The sequence below is a fragment of the Chionomys nivalis genome, chromosome 13 (assembly GCF_950005125.1).
Source record: "Chionomys nivalis chromosome 13, mChiNiv1.1, whole genome shotgun sequence".
NCBI lineage: Eukaryota > Metazoa > Chordata > Mammalia > Rodentia > Cricetidae > Chionomys > Chionomys nivalis.
In genome coordinates this window covers 76,238,714-76,254,346 of record NC_080098.1, presented here as the reverse complement: position 1 = coordinate 76,254,346, position 15,633 = coordinate 76,238,714, and the positions used below count along the sequence as shown (strand labels likewise).

The 15,633-nt window shown below is 41.4% G+C and overlaps 3 protein-coding genes across 3 annotated transcripts in view; 2 read left to right on the top strand and 1 right to left on the bottom strand.

The window, feature by feature from the left end:
- LOC130885806 (transforming protein RhoA-like) lies at positions 1–1,096 on the top strand. Its single transcript, XM_057787589.1, has one exon. The coding sequence runs from the start codon at positions 127–129 to the stop codon at positions 706–708; it is 582 nt and encodes a 193-aa protein (XP_057643572.1). The 5' UTR covers positions 1–126; the 3' UTR covers positions 709–1,096.
- A 1,016-nt stretch (positions 1,097–2,112) lies between these two features.
- The window catches only part of Fam240b (family with sequence similarity 240 member B), a 37,252-nt gene continuing 23,731 nt past the window's right edge, over positions 2,113–15,633 (top strand). The window contains exons 1-2 of the mRNA XM_057788085.1: positions 2,113–2,153; positions 6,036–6,093. The gene's annotated coding sequence lies outside the window, so the exon portion shown is untranslated. The remainder of the gene's footprint in view (positions 2,154–6,035; positions 6,094–15,633) is intronic.
- LOC130885568 (spermatogenesis-associated protein 31-like) lies at positions 3,150–8,986 on the bottom strand. The gene is given in 3 exon segments (XM_057787099.1): positions 3,150–6,058; positions 6,576–6,648; positions 8,804–8,986. Coding segments are annotated over 3 exon segments (3,165 nt in total).

Below are 15,633 nucleotides of genomic sequence, written 5' to 3'. Positions count from 1 at the left end.
CAGGCGTCTTCAGCGCGAAGAGGCCGGACTTGGAGTCGTCGCCTTGAGCCTTGCATCTGAGAAGTTCCAGGTACTTTGTACAACCACTCTCACAGAAGCTGTGTGCTTTCAGTACCTTTGTAAGTGATGGCTGCCATCAGGAAGAAACTGGTGACTGTTGGTGATGGAGCTTGTGGTAAGACGTGCTTGCTCATAGTCTTCAGCAAGGACCAATTCCCAGAGGTTTATGTGCCCACGGTGTTTGAAAACTATGTGGCAGATATTGAAGTGGATGGAAAGCAGGTAGAGTTGGCTTTGTGGGACACAGCTGGACAGGAAGATTATGATCGCCTAAGGCCTCTCTCCTACCCAGACACGGATGTTATACTGATGTGCTTCTCCATTGACAGCCCTGATAGTTTAGAAAACATCCCAGAAAAATGGACTCCAGAAGTCAAGCATTTCTGTCCCAATGTGCCCAGCATCCTGGTTGGGAACAAGAAGGATCTTCGGAATGATGAGCACACAAGACGGGAGTTAGCTAAAATGAAGCAGGAGCCGGTAAAACCTGAAGAAGGCAGAGATATGGCAAACAGAACTGTCGCTTTGGGGTACATGGAGTGTTCAGCAAAGACCAAAGATGGAGTGAGACAGGTTTTTGAAATGACCACGAGAGCTGCTCTGCAAGTCAGACGTGGGAAGAAAAAATCTGGGTGCCTCATTTTGTGAAGCCTTGTGCAAGCACAGCCCTCACGTGATTAATTTTGAAGTACTGTTTATTAATCTTAGTGTATGATTACTGGCCTTTTCATTTATCTATAATTTACCTAAGATTACAAATCAGAAGTCATCTTGCTACAAGTATTTAGAAGCCAACCATGATTATTAATGATGTCCAACCTGTCTGACCAGCCAGGGTCTTTCTGACACTGCTCTAACAGCTCTCTCTGCACTCCACCTGACACCAAGCGCTACATCAAAGAATTTCTTAACTTCTTGCTTCTTTCTAGAAAGAGAAACAGTTGGTAACTTTTGTGAATTAGGCTGTAACTACTTTATAACTAACATGTCCTGCCTCTCCTCTGTCAGCTGCAAGAACTCTGGTTGAGTCACCAACTGCTCCCAGAGCTTTCCTCCACAGACCCCATGGCAGAGCTCTGGGGAAGGCATCCAGTTTTTTGAAAACTTGCTAAGCCAGAAAGGCCCAAGTCCACGAAGCTGTGGCAGAGTTACAGTTCTGTGGTCTCATGTTAGTTACCTTATAGTTACTGTGTAATTAGTGCCACTTAATGTATGTTACCAAAAATAAATATATCTACCCCAGACTAGATGTAGTATTTTTTGTATAATTGGATTTCCAATACTGATATTTGTCATTCCCACAGAGAGTGTATTGTGGTTTTTTGTGTTTTGTTTTTTTTTTTTTAAGAAAGTGTATTTGGAAATAAAGTCAGATGGAAAATTCATTTTTAAAATTCCCATTTTGTCACTTTCTCTGATAAAATATGGCCATATCTCCCCCTATTTAGCCCTATATTATCATCCCAGTGCCCCTTTCCATACTGGACTAAGTAAATAGGAATTTGGTTTCACGCCTGAGGCAGTTACACCTTGGAGGTGGCAAAGTCTTTCTCCCCTGGACTGCAGTGTCTGGCTCTAAATCACAGTGCTCCTTTCTCCACACTGTATCCAAGGTGCCTCCCAGAGGAGCCACCAGTTTTTAAGGGTGGCCAGGGAGGCTTTCTTTTCTCTCCAGCTGACTAAACTTTTTTTCTGTACCAGTTAATTTTTCCAACTAATAGAATAAAGGCAGTTTTCTTAAAAAAAATTATCTTTCCTAATTTTTTAAATTCCAATCCAGTCTGTGTTGGGCTGTTTGTTTGTTGGCTTCTCTAGGTCTGAGACCAAGGATCATAGAAGGGATACAAGTGTGAGCAAGATGATTCACTTGGCCCCTAACATCCTCCTCCTCTTGGCTTCCAGATGGCAGGGGAACAGTAAGGGTTCCTCACTGATAGCATGTTTATAGCACCTTCATGTTTCTGTCTTTGATTCCAAGGTTTTAATTTCTTTTTATACAACCCTGAGTCTACAATCCCCAACTCTCAATCATATCCCTCTTCATTAATCCAGAATGCTTCCCTGGACTGGAGTTAGCTGTGAGACAGATTAAGGTAAGTGAACTGTAGGGGTCATTCCTCCAGAGTAGACATGACCTTCAGTGGCATCCCTGAATGATACCATCACCCTGACTTGGAAGGTGATTTCCTCTGCTGTTGTAGAGCATGAGGAATGTAAAGAGGTGGCTAGCATATGACTGAATTTTTCTTAAGGCTGTACTGTTTCTACCTTTCCCCAGGAGAAAAGGCTTCCCAGAGGCAGGCATCATCTATTCTCTGCTAAGAAAGCTATGGGCCCCCAACCTGGCTATTTTGTAACAAGGAAAGCTCTTTGACTCTGGCCCTGTCTGAAGCACCAGGGAGAATTTTGAGACTTAAGATGCCTCTGTCTGCCCTGAAGTTTAAGGTTAATATAAATCAATGGAACAATGGAGTTAATGTAAAGTATTGAAGCAGATAGTGAGATGGAATTTTCTCAGTTTTCCTTATCCTGCCATTTTTATGTGTAGGAAGATGTATGTGCAAGCAAACATGCATATTTGCATATGTGTGTGTATGTGTGTAAAGGCTAGAGGTCAGTTTGGGTATCTGCTCTTTTTTTCCTTTTTTGAGACAGTATCACTTAATGAGGCTGTAGCTTGTTTATTTGACTAGTTAGCTAGCCAGCAAGCCCCAGGGTTTGTCTTCCTCTCCCCAACATTGGGATTAAAAATACCATCGTGCTTGGTTTTTACATGTATGCTAAAGATCAAAACTCAGGTCTTTATTCTTTTGCATCAAGCATTTTACCAAGAGAACCATCTCCCTGGACACTGGAAACAGTGTTTTGATGTCAAGAGTTTTTGTGGAAGTGGGTTTGCACTATCTCTGCCAATCACCCATCCTCATTTATCTCTGGTAGAAAACAAAGCCCATATAAAACATGGAACAGAGAGAAACCATCACTCTTTATTAAGAGGAAAATATGTATTTTGGGCTACATTAAATATCTTGAATGTATTAACACGAAATAAATAATTTTTACATGGACCAAGTTTTTCTTTCTTTTGATTATGCTTTTTTACTAGTGAAAACTAGAGAGGAATTTTCTAGTTGGCTATAGATACTTCTCCGAACAGCACAGTGCCTAGGACAGCAGAGATGGTAACTTGAAACAGCTGGCATTATTGTTTCATTCTGAGAGGAACTCACTAGGTTCAAAGTTGTGTTACGGGGCAAGAGGCTGGGATTCTGAAGGGTCTGTGGTTCATTTCTAAATGGTACATTTTTCTGAGATGGTTGGCTTTTGATGTGCCTCTCCTTTGTAGAATACCTTTGGTAGGAGGAATTGGCTGGGTGGCTGGGTGCTCTTCTTTGCTCTGAGCCAGAAGTTGGCTTATGGCCATAGGAGGACTGAGGGGCAGGGGGTGGAGGCGTTTCCCGGTGCTGTTTTAACTTGGAAGCACATTGTTTACGTTGCTGTATCATTTTTTTTTCTAGCATCTGTCCAATGGCTGTTGTAAGTTCCTGGGCCTCAGCAACATTGCTGTCCACGCGTGGTTTCTTTACTTGGTTTCGTGGACTCTGGGCAGTAGCTGCTGTAGGCTTGCCTTTCTTAGGAGGAGATTCCTGCCCTTTGATTGCTTTCTTGGGGTGAATCCACCGAAGAAAGCGACTCACAAGTTTTTGGAAGGGGCTTTCTGGAGGAACTTGTGTGGGTTTTGGAAGGGGCTGATGCTTTCTTATAAATTTATCTTCCTTCTCCTTGACTCTGGTGAGCTTGGGCCCTTCATGATTTCCTTTACTTGGTCTTTTAGTTTCCTCACCTTGGTAAGTAGGTGCCAACATTTTGATTTGGCTCTTCGGTGAGACTTGATGGTTTGGAGTACTGGTCTTCTGCTGCACCAGGCTATTGTCCCCTCCTACCAACACAATGTCACCTAACCCAAGGGAAGCCAAAGTGTCTGCAGGAAGCAGTGTGCTCTTGGAATGTTCAGGAAGGAGCACAGCACTGGTATAGACCTGTGGCTGGCTGGCTGATTCTGTCTCCACACTTTGCGGAAACTCGCTAATTGTTTTTGCCTGGTGACTGTGTGCCCCTGGGTTTTGGATACTGGTCCTTCTAGGCAGTAAAAGGACTACCTGGGTCTCTTTCTCTTTCTCTAAGACAGTCCCACTCTGAGATGGTGTATCCATGACTTTATGTTTGAGAGTTTCAGAATGATGCTTGCTCTCTGATTTGGTTGGCAGGACCTGTGAAGGCTCATGGTTAGCACCAGATGGAAATGCTCTCAGGGTTCTCTTGATACCCTTACAGGAAGGAGAGGCAACAAGGAGAAGACTCCCTAGTGATGGAGAAGAATCCTCAATTACCACCTCTCTCAAACATGTCTGGCATGGTTTTCCTAGGAACCTGACTACCTCAACTGCTGAACTGGTCCCAGATACAGAGGTGGTTGAGGAGGGCAAGTCACACAGTGCAACAGGCAAGGACTCAACTTTTTTAAACTTAAAAAGATTTACGGGCTTGAGCATCTTGAGGGGTAGACCCCACCTGTGCTTCACCCAAAACCTAACAATATGTTCCTCCAGGGCCTGGTGAGTGCCTGGATCAAGAAAGGCAAGCTTCTGTGAAGAGTTCACGGATTTTTCTGATGTCTTAGAGGATGCTAATTTCTTAGTTTCCATTTGGATATCAGACATGGAAAAACCATTGTTCAGAGCAAGCCAGGATCGACGCACACTCAGAGGGATCAGACCTTGATTGATTTGCTCTGACTTTGTGCCCACATGAGCTTTCAGGGTGCTTTTTAATTTGTTTATGTGTTCCGTTGAGTCAGTTTTGGAGTCTCTCTTCAAGTTCTTCACTGGATTTCTTTCTGATTTCAAAAGATTTGCCCCTTGTAATGTTACTGGAGCTTTTTCCAAGTACCTGTTTGGATCTTTTGAGATGTTTCCAAGAATTGGTCCCAAATTTTTTCCAGATTCCTTTTTTATTTGGAATCTCACCTTGTGGTCATCCTTGCTGTGGTTGCCCATAGACACAGAGGATCGTGAGGGGCCTGGTTTGTCTCTGGTTTGACAAGGTCCTGTTACTGTGTTCTGAAGCTGCATCACTTCCAGAGACTCTTGGATCTTACAAGGAAGGTCCCATCGGTGTTGAATGAGCCACTTTTGAATGTGTTGCTCCAGTTTCTCTCGGAGCTCACAGCTGATAGGAAAATTGTCAGGAAGGATAGAGACTGCCCAGTCTTGGGAAAGGTTGGGTGCCAAGACATCATAGACTTCTTGAGGTCTCTGGACCATCAAGGGTAAAGGCAGCCTACTTTCTAGTTTTGTTAGCGAGTGCCCTTCTCTGTGTTGTATTTCAGTAGGGAGACACTGTGACTGACTTTGTGACTGAGAACAAGATGGTCCATAATCTCCATAATCACTTGTGTAGGGTAGAGAAGAGGGTAGTTGGGCTGGGAGAGGGGATTGAGGATGGACTTGATTCGGAGCTGGGGCCTGGAATTGGGGTGGAGACAGAATTAAGGGTGGAGATTGGAGGTCCAGGTAGGACAGAGGACGTGTACAGGAATGCACTGGAGACATTTTATCCCGCATTTGAACTGGATAAGCAGTTGAGATGACATTGAATAAGAAAAAGGGAGAAGGGAGAGTAGAAGAAGCCTGAGGGATCCAGGCAGTGGCCACTAGAGATTCACTGTGCAGAGAAGGGAGACCCCAAAAGAGCTGGTTGTATTTCTCTTGAAAATCGTCCCCCAAGATGGTGGGATATGATAGTTTCTGAGTGGTCATCTGCTGTTCTGATTTTTCTTTCAGGTTCCAGAAGGGTGGCATAATAGTTCTGTCTTGCTTAGTACTTGGTGACTTAAACATGTTCCCTAAATAATTCAAATGGTATCCTGGGCTAATTTCTTCTAGAAATGATTCATCTTTTTCTTTTTCTTTCAGCTTTTCCAGGCTTTCTCTCCAAGCTGGAAATCAGGAGACTGGGTTATGATGGTGTAAGGTAAGGCATAAGGTTTTTATAGTAAGCTAAATGTGTGGGTGTCACATTAGAAAAGATTAAGAGATTAGACTCTAGAGCCTGCTCATTAACATCCAAGGTCATGTAATCCATGATCAATATCGTTCTCAAGATAGATGGATGGACAGCACTTAATCATTCATAAGCAGATCCCATAGCTGTCACCCTCCCCCCATGATCCTTCTATCTGACCTCTGGGAGAAAAGATGGGGTCACTTCAGAAAAGAATCAGCTTTACTCCAGGTCCCACCTCCAAATCTTGGTAACATTGCTCCAAATAGTCCAGAGCCCTCCCTGTTAGGAACACCTGTTAGCTGGCTCATCGCAGCTTTCTTCTAACACAAGAGCCTGAGTAGGGTATTCTTGTTTCCTTCCCAGGGACCTCCCTCTTAGGCCTCTGCAACTCACCTGGGAAACATGGTGCTAGCTCCTCACAGGCAAGCTAATGGCAGAAACTGACTTACCTTTGGGATCTTTCCTAGAATGAGTCCCAAACTTTTTCCTGTACCGACTCTGCCAAGTCATCTGCCTTTGAGGCTGAGAGAGAAAGAGATGATTGGTAGGGATAGATAGATAGATAGATAGATAGATAGATAGATAGATAGATAGATAGATAGATAGATAGAGATAGATGATAAATGTTCTCATTATCCTCTAGAGAAGCTGCAGATACTCATGAATTTTTAAATTTGATATGGAATTAATGCCATTTCTCTGTGTGTGTGGTGTGTGTGTGATTGTGTGGTGTATGTGTGTGTGGTTGTGTGGTGTGGTATGTGTGTATGGTTGTATGGGATGTGTGTGTGTGTTGTGTTGTGTGCCTAGTCACTAGCATAGACCAGAATAATGTATTAGTGTATTGGATCTCTTGGAACTATAGTATAGGTGGTTGTGAACTATGCGTTCTGGGAAGCAAACTTGGTTCCTCTGGGAGAACAGCAAGTGTTCTTAAATGCTAAGACATCTCTCCAGCCCTGGCTGGCCTGGAATTAATCTATAAATCAGGTTAGTCTTGAACTCACAGAGATCTACTTACCTCTGTCTTCCAAGTACTGGGTTTAAAGAAGTGAGTGAAAAAGTGCAAACACTTGTTCTCTCTCTGTCTCTCTCTCTCTCTCTCTCTCTCTCTCTCTCTCTCTCTCTGTGTGTGTGTGTGTGTGTGTGTCTCTCTCTCTTTCTCTTCTCTCTCCCATATGTATTCAAGTGTGTATGAATATGGGAGACCAGGGATCCCTGTCAGTGTTCTTCCTGTCATTTTATTTTTTAATGACAGAGTCTCTTACTAAACCTGGAACTTACTGATGCAGTTAGACTGGTTGTCCAGGAAACTTCATGGATCCTTCTGTCTTTGTTTACTTAGCACCAAGACTACAGGCACACATCACTATGCCCAGCTTTCTAATGTTGGGTGTTGAGTATATAAACCCAGGTCTTCATGCTTGCAAAACAAGCACTTACCTACTGAACACTTTTGTCAACCAGCTTTCTTTAAGAAATATAAGAAGGGAGATGTAGAGATGGTCTAGTGGGTAAGAACATTGCTGCATGAGAACCTAAGTTCAGGTCCCCATCACTCATGTAAAAAGCCACATAATTCCACATGCGCTTGTAACCCCAGTGTTATGGGAGGCAGACATAGTTGAGAATCTGAACCTGGAGCTAGGCTATGAGACACCAACTTCCAGAGACCCTTTCCTGTCACTGCCTACCATGGAAGTGGGTTTGCAAGGTCTCTGTGTAACAAAATTAAGGAGAGGGTTATAGAACAGAACATCTTCCATTCTTCTTTAGTCTCCTGATTGATGCACAGGCATTTGCACTGTGAGGCCAACCTTGGATGTCTACAGTAACTGTTCTTCTGCTCAAGAGTCAAATCTTTGTAGCTGTTTCATAGTTGCCAGGTTGAATTCTGCTGCTTGAAGCCAGAAGTCACCCTGGCCTCTGATCTAATACCTTTTGAGGCTCAGCACAGTCTTCAGACAAAGCATCACAGAGGAAAGGATTGCACAGAAGAGAACATGAACCGGTGCTCAATGCTTGTCTTATCTCTGATATAGAGGCCCCCAATTTATATGAATAATGCAGGTCCTATCCATGAAACCATGGCATTCAAGTTCACCCTGGCACACCAGCATACCTCACAGACATACTGTGAGCTCCAGATAGATGCCCTGGTGACTGCTCTCAACTCTGCTCCACCAGTTCCCAGGAGAATAGATTTCTGCTCCTTCTGGAGATGTCTCCCCAGCCATTTCTCTACTTGATTTGGACAAGTGGAAATTTGTAGTAAAATGTGGCGTTGGGGCAGAAGAGACCGGTAAAAGGATCCATGTCACATGAAAGCCAAAAAGTGGCTTGTGGGTAGTGGAGGAGCACAAGTAGGGAGGGAAATGAGAGAGGACAGGGGGATGGAAGACAGCAATCAACAAAAAATTAAGTTTGTTTGAAGATCCTATCATTAAACCCAATACTTTTTATGCTAATTTAAAAATCAAGAAAGAGATGCAGAGAAGGGAAGGATGGAGTGGGGGAAGGAAGAGAAAGAGGGAGAGAGAGGGAGACAGGGAGGGAAGAAGGGGGAAGGAGGGAGGGAGAGAGAGAGAGAGAGAGAGAGAGAGAGAGAGAGAGAGAGAGAGAGAGAGAGAGAGAGAGAGAGAGGTATTCTCTGTTAGATAGATTGAGAGTTTCTTACCTTCCTGGTGAACTTTATATTGGGTAGCGGTAGAGACAGATGACTATCAATGAAGGGAAGTAACAGAAGGTAGAGCCCCAGTCCACACACAATGGCCAATATCATGTCCATTGTGTCCATCGTGGAGCTGAGGCTCAGCCATATGGCATATATGCTTTACAGAAGAGAGGGAAGATTCTCCATCTGAACTGATTGGGCTCTCCCTGAGGAGTGAAGGATAACCCATGTCCACTTCCTCACAGAACTGGGGACTCCACATCACAAAGGGCTTCTGAGAGTGGGGGAGGGGCAATGCAGACAGATGAATTCTCCCTCCTCAGTCTTTTGGGTACTTCCTTTCAATTCCACCTACTCTATTTTTTTAAATTTACAATTATCAGCTCCCTCATCCAAGGAATTCATATATTACCTAGTTCCTTTTCTCGTTTGCAGTTCTTAATTTGAGGTCTTTTAAAGTCAGGGTTTTTGTTTGTTTGTATTTTATTTTATTTTTTCTTTTTCAAGACAGGGTTATACAATGTAACAGCCTTGGCTGTCCTTAAACTAGCTCTGTAGAACAGGCTAGCCTTGAACTCACAAGAACTGGCCTCCCTCAGTCTCCCTAGTGCTGAAATTAAAGGCATGCACCACCGCTACCACACTTAAGATCAGTATTATCATCCTTAAAGTATCTTAGATTGGGGGAATGGAGAGATAGCTCAAGGCTAAGAGCACTTTTTCAATCTTGAGTTCAGGTACTACTAGCTACATAACAAGCCAGGCCTCTCTGTCACTTCTTATAATCCCATCTCAAAGGGGAGTAGACAGAGGAGAGCACTTGCTGGAGCGTATAATAGTGATTATTAGAGGCAGAGAAGGAATTGAGTGGTAAAAAAGGAGGCTGCTTTTGATTGTGCCTGCTATAAACATGTATTGAAATATAACACTGAGTTAAATTAATATGTACAACTAATACATGTCAATAAAATCTTTTTGTTGAAAGGAGCGTAGGCCCTTTCTTTGTCCCTCTCTGCTAGTTTACACCCAAAATAATCACACAGAAACTATTTATTTAAACACTGCCTGGCCCATTAGCTCTAGCCTCTTATTGGCTAACTCTCACATCTTGATTCAACCCATTTCTAATAATCTGTATTTCACCACGAGGTCGTGACTTACTGGGAAAGATTCAACATGTCTGACTCTGACAGCTCCATGGCGGTTCTCCCTCTACTTCCTTTCTTCCAGAATTCAGTTCTGTCTCCACACCTACCTAATTTCTGCCCTATCACCAGGCCCAAATCAGTTTCTTTATTAACCAATGAAAGCAACACAAATACAAAAGGACCTCCTACACCATCTTTTATTTTGTAACACACTTATTCAGGTTTCTTATCAGGGTAATAATGATAACTTCCATTAGAGAAGTTTGAAAGTGTTCTTTTGTCTTCAAATTTTAGAAACATTTGCTCAAAATTACAAAAGGAAGTCTGTTCCTAGAAAGAAGCTCTCAAAAATTACCCTCTCATGAGCATTAATAAGAGAGAGGAGGGGAGCAGGGAGAGAATCTCACACCATGTGAAATTATGATGGGGATTTGAAATTGGAAACCATTAGGAAGGATAGCTATCATGTATTGCTTGGCCCTAAGGGGAAAAGACAGATACTTTGTTGTTGTAATGTCAGAATATACATGGCATCATGTCCATTTACAGCCATTATTAACCTTTACAGGGAGAAAGAAACTTCCTTTCAAATTTGAAGAACAGAAGAGTTTTTGATTCCTACATATTTTCAAGGAGGTAGGCAAATTTCATACTATAGGACCTAGCTGTACCTGCCCAGCCTGGGTGACAGGAGTCCTAAGAAATCAGGAAAGCACAAAAAAAGTTGTAACTCAGAATCATCCTTGGTCTAGGATTATCAGAGAGCAGGGCTTGCTCACAGCTGCAAGTGGGAGGGAGATACTGAATTCTTTAAACTCTGTGAAGTTGCAGTGCATTTTATCAACTCTTTTGAGGGAGAAAGGCTACCAGGCTGAGAGGCCAAAGTTAGCTCAAGTTCTGAGAGAGAGAAAAGGCAGCTAGAGAGTCTATCCAACATTTGTGAAGTATGTCAAGTTTCCTTTAAATGTTTGGTAAAAGGATAGAGAAATGGTTAGCAAATAAAAGTACTTGGTCTCAGAGAAGAATATAGTCCACTTCCAAGCATTCACATTGGTTGCTCCTAAATACCTGGTACTTAAAACTCTCTCTGGCCTCCTCAAAAACCTACATATATGTTAGTACAAATACAAAGAAACACGAATATGCATAAATAAAAATAAAATAAACCATTAATTAAAAACTCACTTCAATGTTCAGTAGAATTCCCCATTAAAGCCATCTAACCTTAAGAATTTTTTCTTCTTTTTGGTTATTTGGGGTTTAATTCACATTGTTCTATTTCTTTGAGATATAAGGAATTTTGGGATTCTTAAGTCTTTGTTTTTCTCACACAGACATTTTATCTCCATATACTTTCCCCTTAGAGTTGCTTTTGCTACATTCTGGTGATATGGGATTCCCCTCTGTATGGTATGAATACCATTAGTTAATAAAGAAACTGTCTTGAGTTCGTGATAGGTTAGAACTTAGGTAGGTGAGGAAAACTAAACTGAATTCTGGGAGAAGGAGGCAGAATCAGGGAGAAGCCATGGAGTGGCTGCCGGAGACAGACATGTTAAAACCTTGATGGTAGGCCAAGACCTCATGGTGATGCACAGATTAATATAAATGGGTTAAATTAATATGTAAGAGTTAGCCAAGAAGAAGTTAGAGCTAATGGGCCAAACAGTGATTTAATTAATACAGTTTCTGTGTGCTTATTTCGGGAGTCTGGACAGCTGGGAGCCAACAAGTGGCCTTCTCCAACATTCTTTAAGTTTTGATATGTTGTCTTTCTATAATTTTTTGTTTTAGTTATCTTTAAGTCCAATGTAGTGAGTTTTTCTTTGTCCCCTCAGTCAGCCAGCTCCCAAATTACAACACAGAAATGTATTACTAATTATGAAAATTTGGCCAATAACCTAGGTTAGTTTCTATCTAGCTATTATAACTTAACCCATATCTTTTCATGTACATTCTTTTACATGACTTAGTTACCTTTACTTTGTAAAGCTCTCGCTACTTGCTCTGAATCTCCTGGTATCTCTGCCCTTTTTCTTCCCAGCTCTATCTGCACCCAAAGTCCCACCTAGCTATTGGCCATTCAGCTCTTTATTAAAGCAATTAGAGTGACATATCTATACAGTGTACAAAAAGATTATTCCACTACATTCTCCCTTTTTGTCTAAATAAAAAGTAAAGGTTTAACTCTAACATAGCAAAACTATAAATTATAAGAACAATTTTTAGGTAAGAGTCATATTCACAATGTTCAGTCCATTTGTATTTGACATATACAGAGAAAATACTCTATTATCTAACTTACATTGATGAATTTAAAGTTTTATGCCTAAACCATTTTTATCATAACTTGTATTATCTTAAAACTATCTATTTAGTTTTCCTTAGATAAACAATTTAAGCTTATATGTCTCTCAATCTTATACAGCTTATACCTTTTCTGCGAGTTTCTTCTTTGAATTTGGTAACAAAGCAAGAACTATTATACAATCCTTTCAACATATTCAGTAAAATATAAATACTGGTTGGAATCCATATCTAACTTAATGGATTAAGGGGGCAGGAGAAAGCTCTTTAACAATTAGGGTACCAATTCTAGTCATTTTCTCAAGTTGTGTTTTTATTTCATTACCTACATGGCATTTTATGCTAAAGTAATTGACTGTATACTTGAAAACCTTTTAGTTATACTCTTAGTATGCATTCCTAAAACAAAATATAAGGTATGTATACGTTGAAATGTATTAATCTTATTTTCTGTGACCATGAGTTCTGAGTGTCAAAATTTGTGTTTCTGGATTGCATTGCAATTACAAAGACTGTTAGGCCATACTTGCTTGGTCTCAACAATGAAAACTACATTGTGATAAAGTGTGAATTAGGGCTGCATCTCAGTAAAGCTAAGTTCACCAAAGGAGCTAATGAGTCACCCCTGCAGCCGTAAAGATGTGGATTGAGTCAATGCCACACTAGAAGATTCTAGATATGCAAGAACATATCTTCATCCTCAAAGGAAGGTGAAAAGTAATTATGAAAGTGAAGAAAGAAACGAGAACCTCCAAGCATAACTACACTCTCTCTCTTATGTTAAAGATTTATTTATAAGAAAGAAAACCAGCCTACAATTCACAATCCCAGAAAACATAAACAACAATGAGGACCCTAAGAAAGACATACATGGATCAAATCTACATGAGAAGTAGAAAAAGACAAGATCTCTTGAGTAAATTGGGAGCATGGAGACCATGGGAGAGGATTAAAGGGGAGGAGAGAGGAAGGGAGAGGAGCAGAGAAAAATGTATAGCTCAATAAAAGCAATTTTTAAAAAAAAGAAAAAAAATATTTATATTATTGCTAATTACACGTATTGTGGGAATATGTGAATGTGTGAGTTCGGGGGCCAATGGACATCAGAGGCATCAGATCTGCTGGAGCTCAAGTTACAGGCAGTTGTAAGCCACCTGTGTGGGTACTGGGAACTGAACATGGTTCCTCTGCAAAAGAAATACTAGCTCTTAACTGCTGAGCCATCTCTGGTCCAGACTACCTTTTCTAACAGATAAATTTCAAGAGTTACCCATACAGAGATTGATTTCTGTGGTGACTATTCTTGGTTGTCACCTTCACTGGAATTACTAAATTCCAAGTAGTTGGATATATTTATGAGGAATTTTTCCTAACTAAATCACTTGCAGTACAAAGACTCACCCTAAATCTGGATCTTTAGAGGTGAGAAGACCCATCCTAAATTTGAACCAGATCTTGGCAACCTATATAAAGAACGTGGAAGAAGGAAGTTTGCTCTTTGCCTATTTTCCCTCGCTCTCACTGACAAGTTCATGTCTTCACTGGCATTAGAAACTTCTTCTTCAGGATTCTGGTGCATACTAAAGACCAGCTGCGACATTCAACCTTGTGGACTGAACAGTTCCTGGATTCTTGGACTTTTTCTTGTTGGACTAGTAGGACCATAACTTGCAAGTCATTTTAATAGATCACATTTATATATAAATATAGATACATTCATTCTACCAGTTATGTTTCTTTAGAGAGCCCTAACTAATGCAATTTTCTTTAAACTACTTCTCTATATCTCATGAAAAGTCTACCATTCCCAGATCATACAGATCCCAGGTTTAAAATCAAAGCTTAGAGCAGGGATTCTCCAAGGGAGAAATCCTACCCAACCCTAAGTCTCTCCTATACACCCCCAACACCTCTCAACATGCCCCTTCCCACTCCCATGCCCTCTCCTTTCATTGAAAGAATAGTTTTCTGTCCTAGTATTTACTATAGGTTGGAGTTTGCTCTGTGTCAGACAGGCCCTAAATATCTATAGAGAAGAATGGAGTTCTCATTTGTTCCTTGTGTTTAACAAAGTTTGCCTGATCAGGTTAGGCTACTTCATTTTAACTTGGTAAATTCATACAAACAAGTATGCTTTTAAAAACTGCTTGCAGGCTAGAGGGATTGCTTAGTCATACAGTGCTTGCCTGTATGGGGACCTGAATCAAATCTTCAGGATCCCCATAAAAGCTGCGGGTTATGGTGGTACATGCTCATAATCCTAGTCCTGGGAAGGCAGGGACAGGTGGATTCCTGCTCTTGCTGGACAATCCTTAAGTACAAGGCCAATGAAAGACCTTGTCTTTTAAAAAGTGGGGGAGTGATGAGTGGTAGTGGTACCTTAAGAAAAATACCTCAGGTTATCCTCAGCCTCCACAGATATGGTGCCTGTTTATCTCATTAAAACACAAATTCCGGGCCGGGCAGTGGTGGCACATGCCTTTAATCCCAGCACTCGAGAGGCAGAGGCAGGCAGATCTCTGTGAGTTCGAGGCCAGCCTGTTCTACAAAGGGAGTTCCAGGACAGGCTCCAAAGCTACAGAGAAACCCTGTCTCAAAAAAACAAAAAAACAAAAAGCAAACAAAAAAAACCCCCACAAATTCCATGAGAATAAAGAACCCAATGATCTCACCAGAAGTATCCATCTGGCCCAATACACTAAGGGTCCTCAATCCTTTTCCAAAAAGTAAAATATAAGCAATATTCCAATATGAAATATGTTGCAATATAATAGAAAATCATTAAAATCTTCAAATGCCATGTAGGTGTTCCTGAATAAACTCTACTTCATTCCCACCCTCTAGCTTTACCTAGTAATCTGGTGGAGCATCTTTATAGTCCTCAGATCTTCTGGTCTTGGATGCTAGGGGTGCACCTCAGTTGGTAGAGTGCTTCCCTAGCATGAATGAATCTTGGTTTTGGAACCAGAGTAGCATAGTTAAGATCAGGAACTCAAGGTCATCATTGCCACACAGGAAGAAAGAGTCCAGCCTAGGACACATGAGATTCTGTCTTGAAACAAATAAAACAAAGTTGTTTATTTATTACATTTACTTATTGTGAGGAGGGGGAAGTGTACACTGTTTCATGTCACACTGTCAGGTCCAAGTGTTGTCTGGATACACCTGCCTTGGAAATTGTTCCTCAATACCCTGAGAGAAAGGGGACCCATAACCTCAGCAGCTGTGTGAACTAAGTCACTGTGTCAATAAGGACAGAGACCATCCAACTAATGGGGACAACAGATTTGAAAGACTGACTCTCAATACATGCTCATCAATGTCCCTTGAGCTACAAAAGCTACATTCTTCTGTGTCTGACAAAGCTTTCTAAGACTG

What these genes read in the sequence shown, in the direction of transcription:
- LOC130885806 (XM_057787589.1), top strand. Translation starts at nt 127, where the DNA reads ATGGCTGCCATCAGGAAGAAACTGGTGACTGTTGGTGATGGAGCTTGT.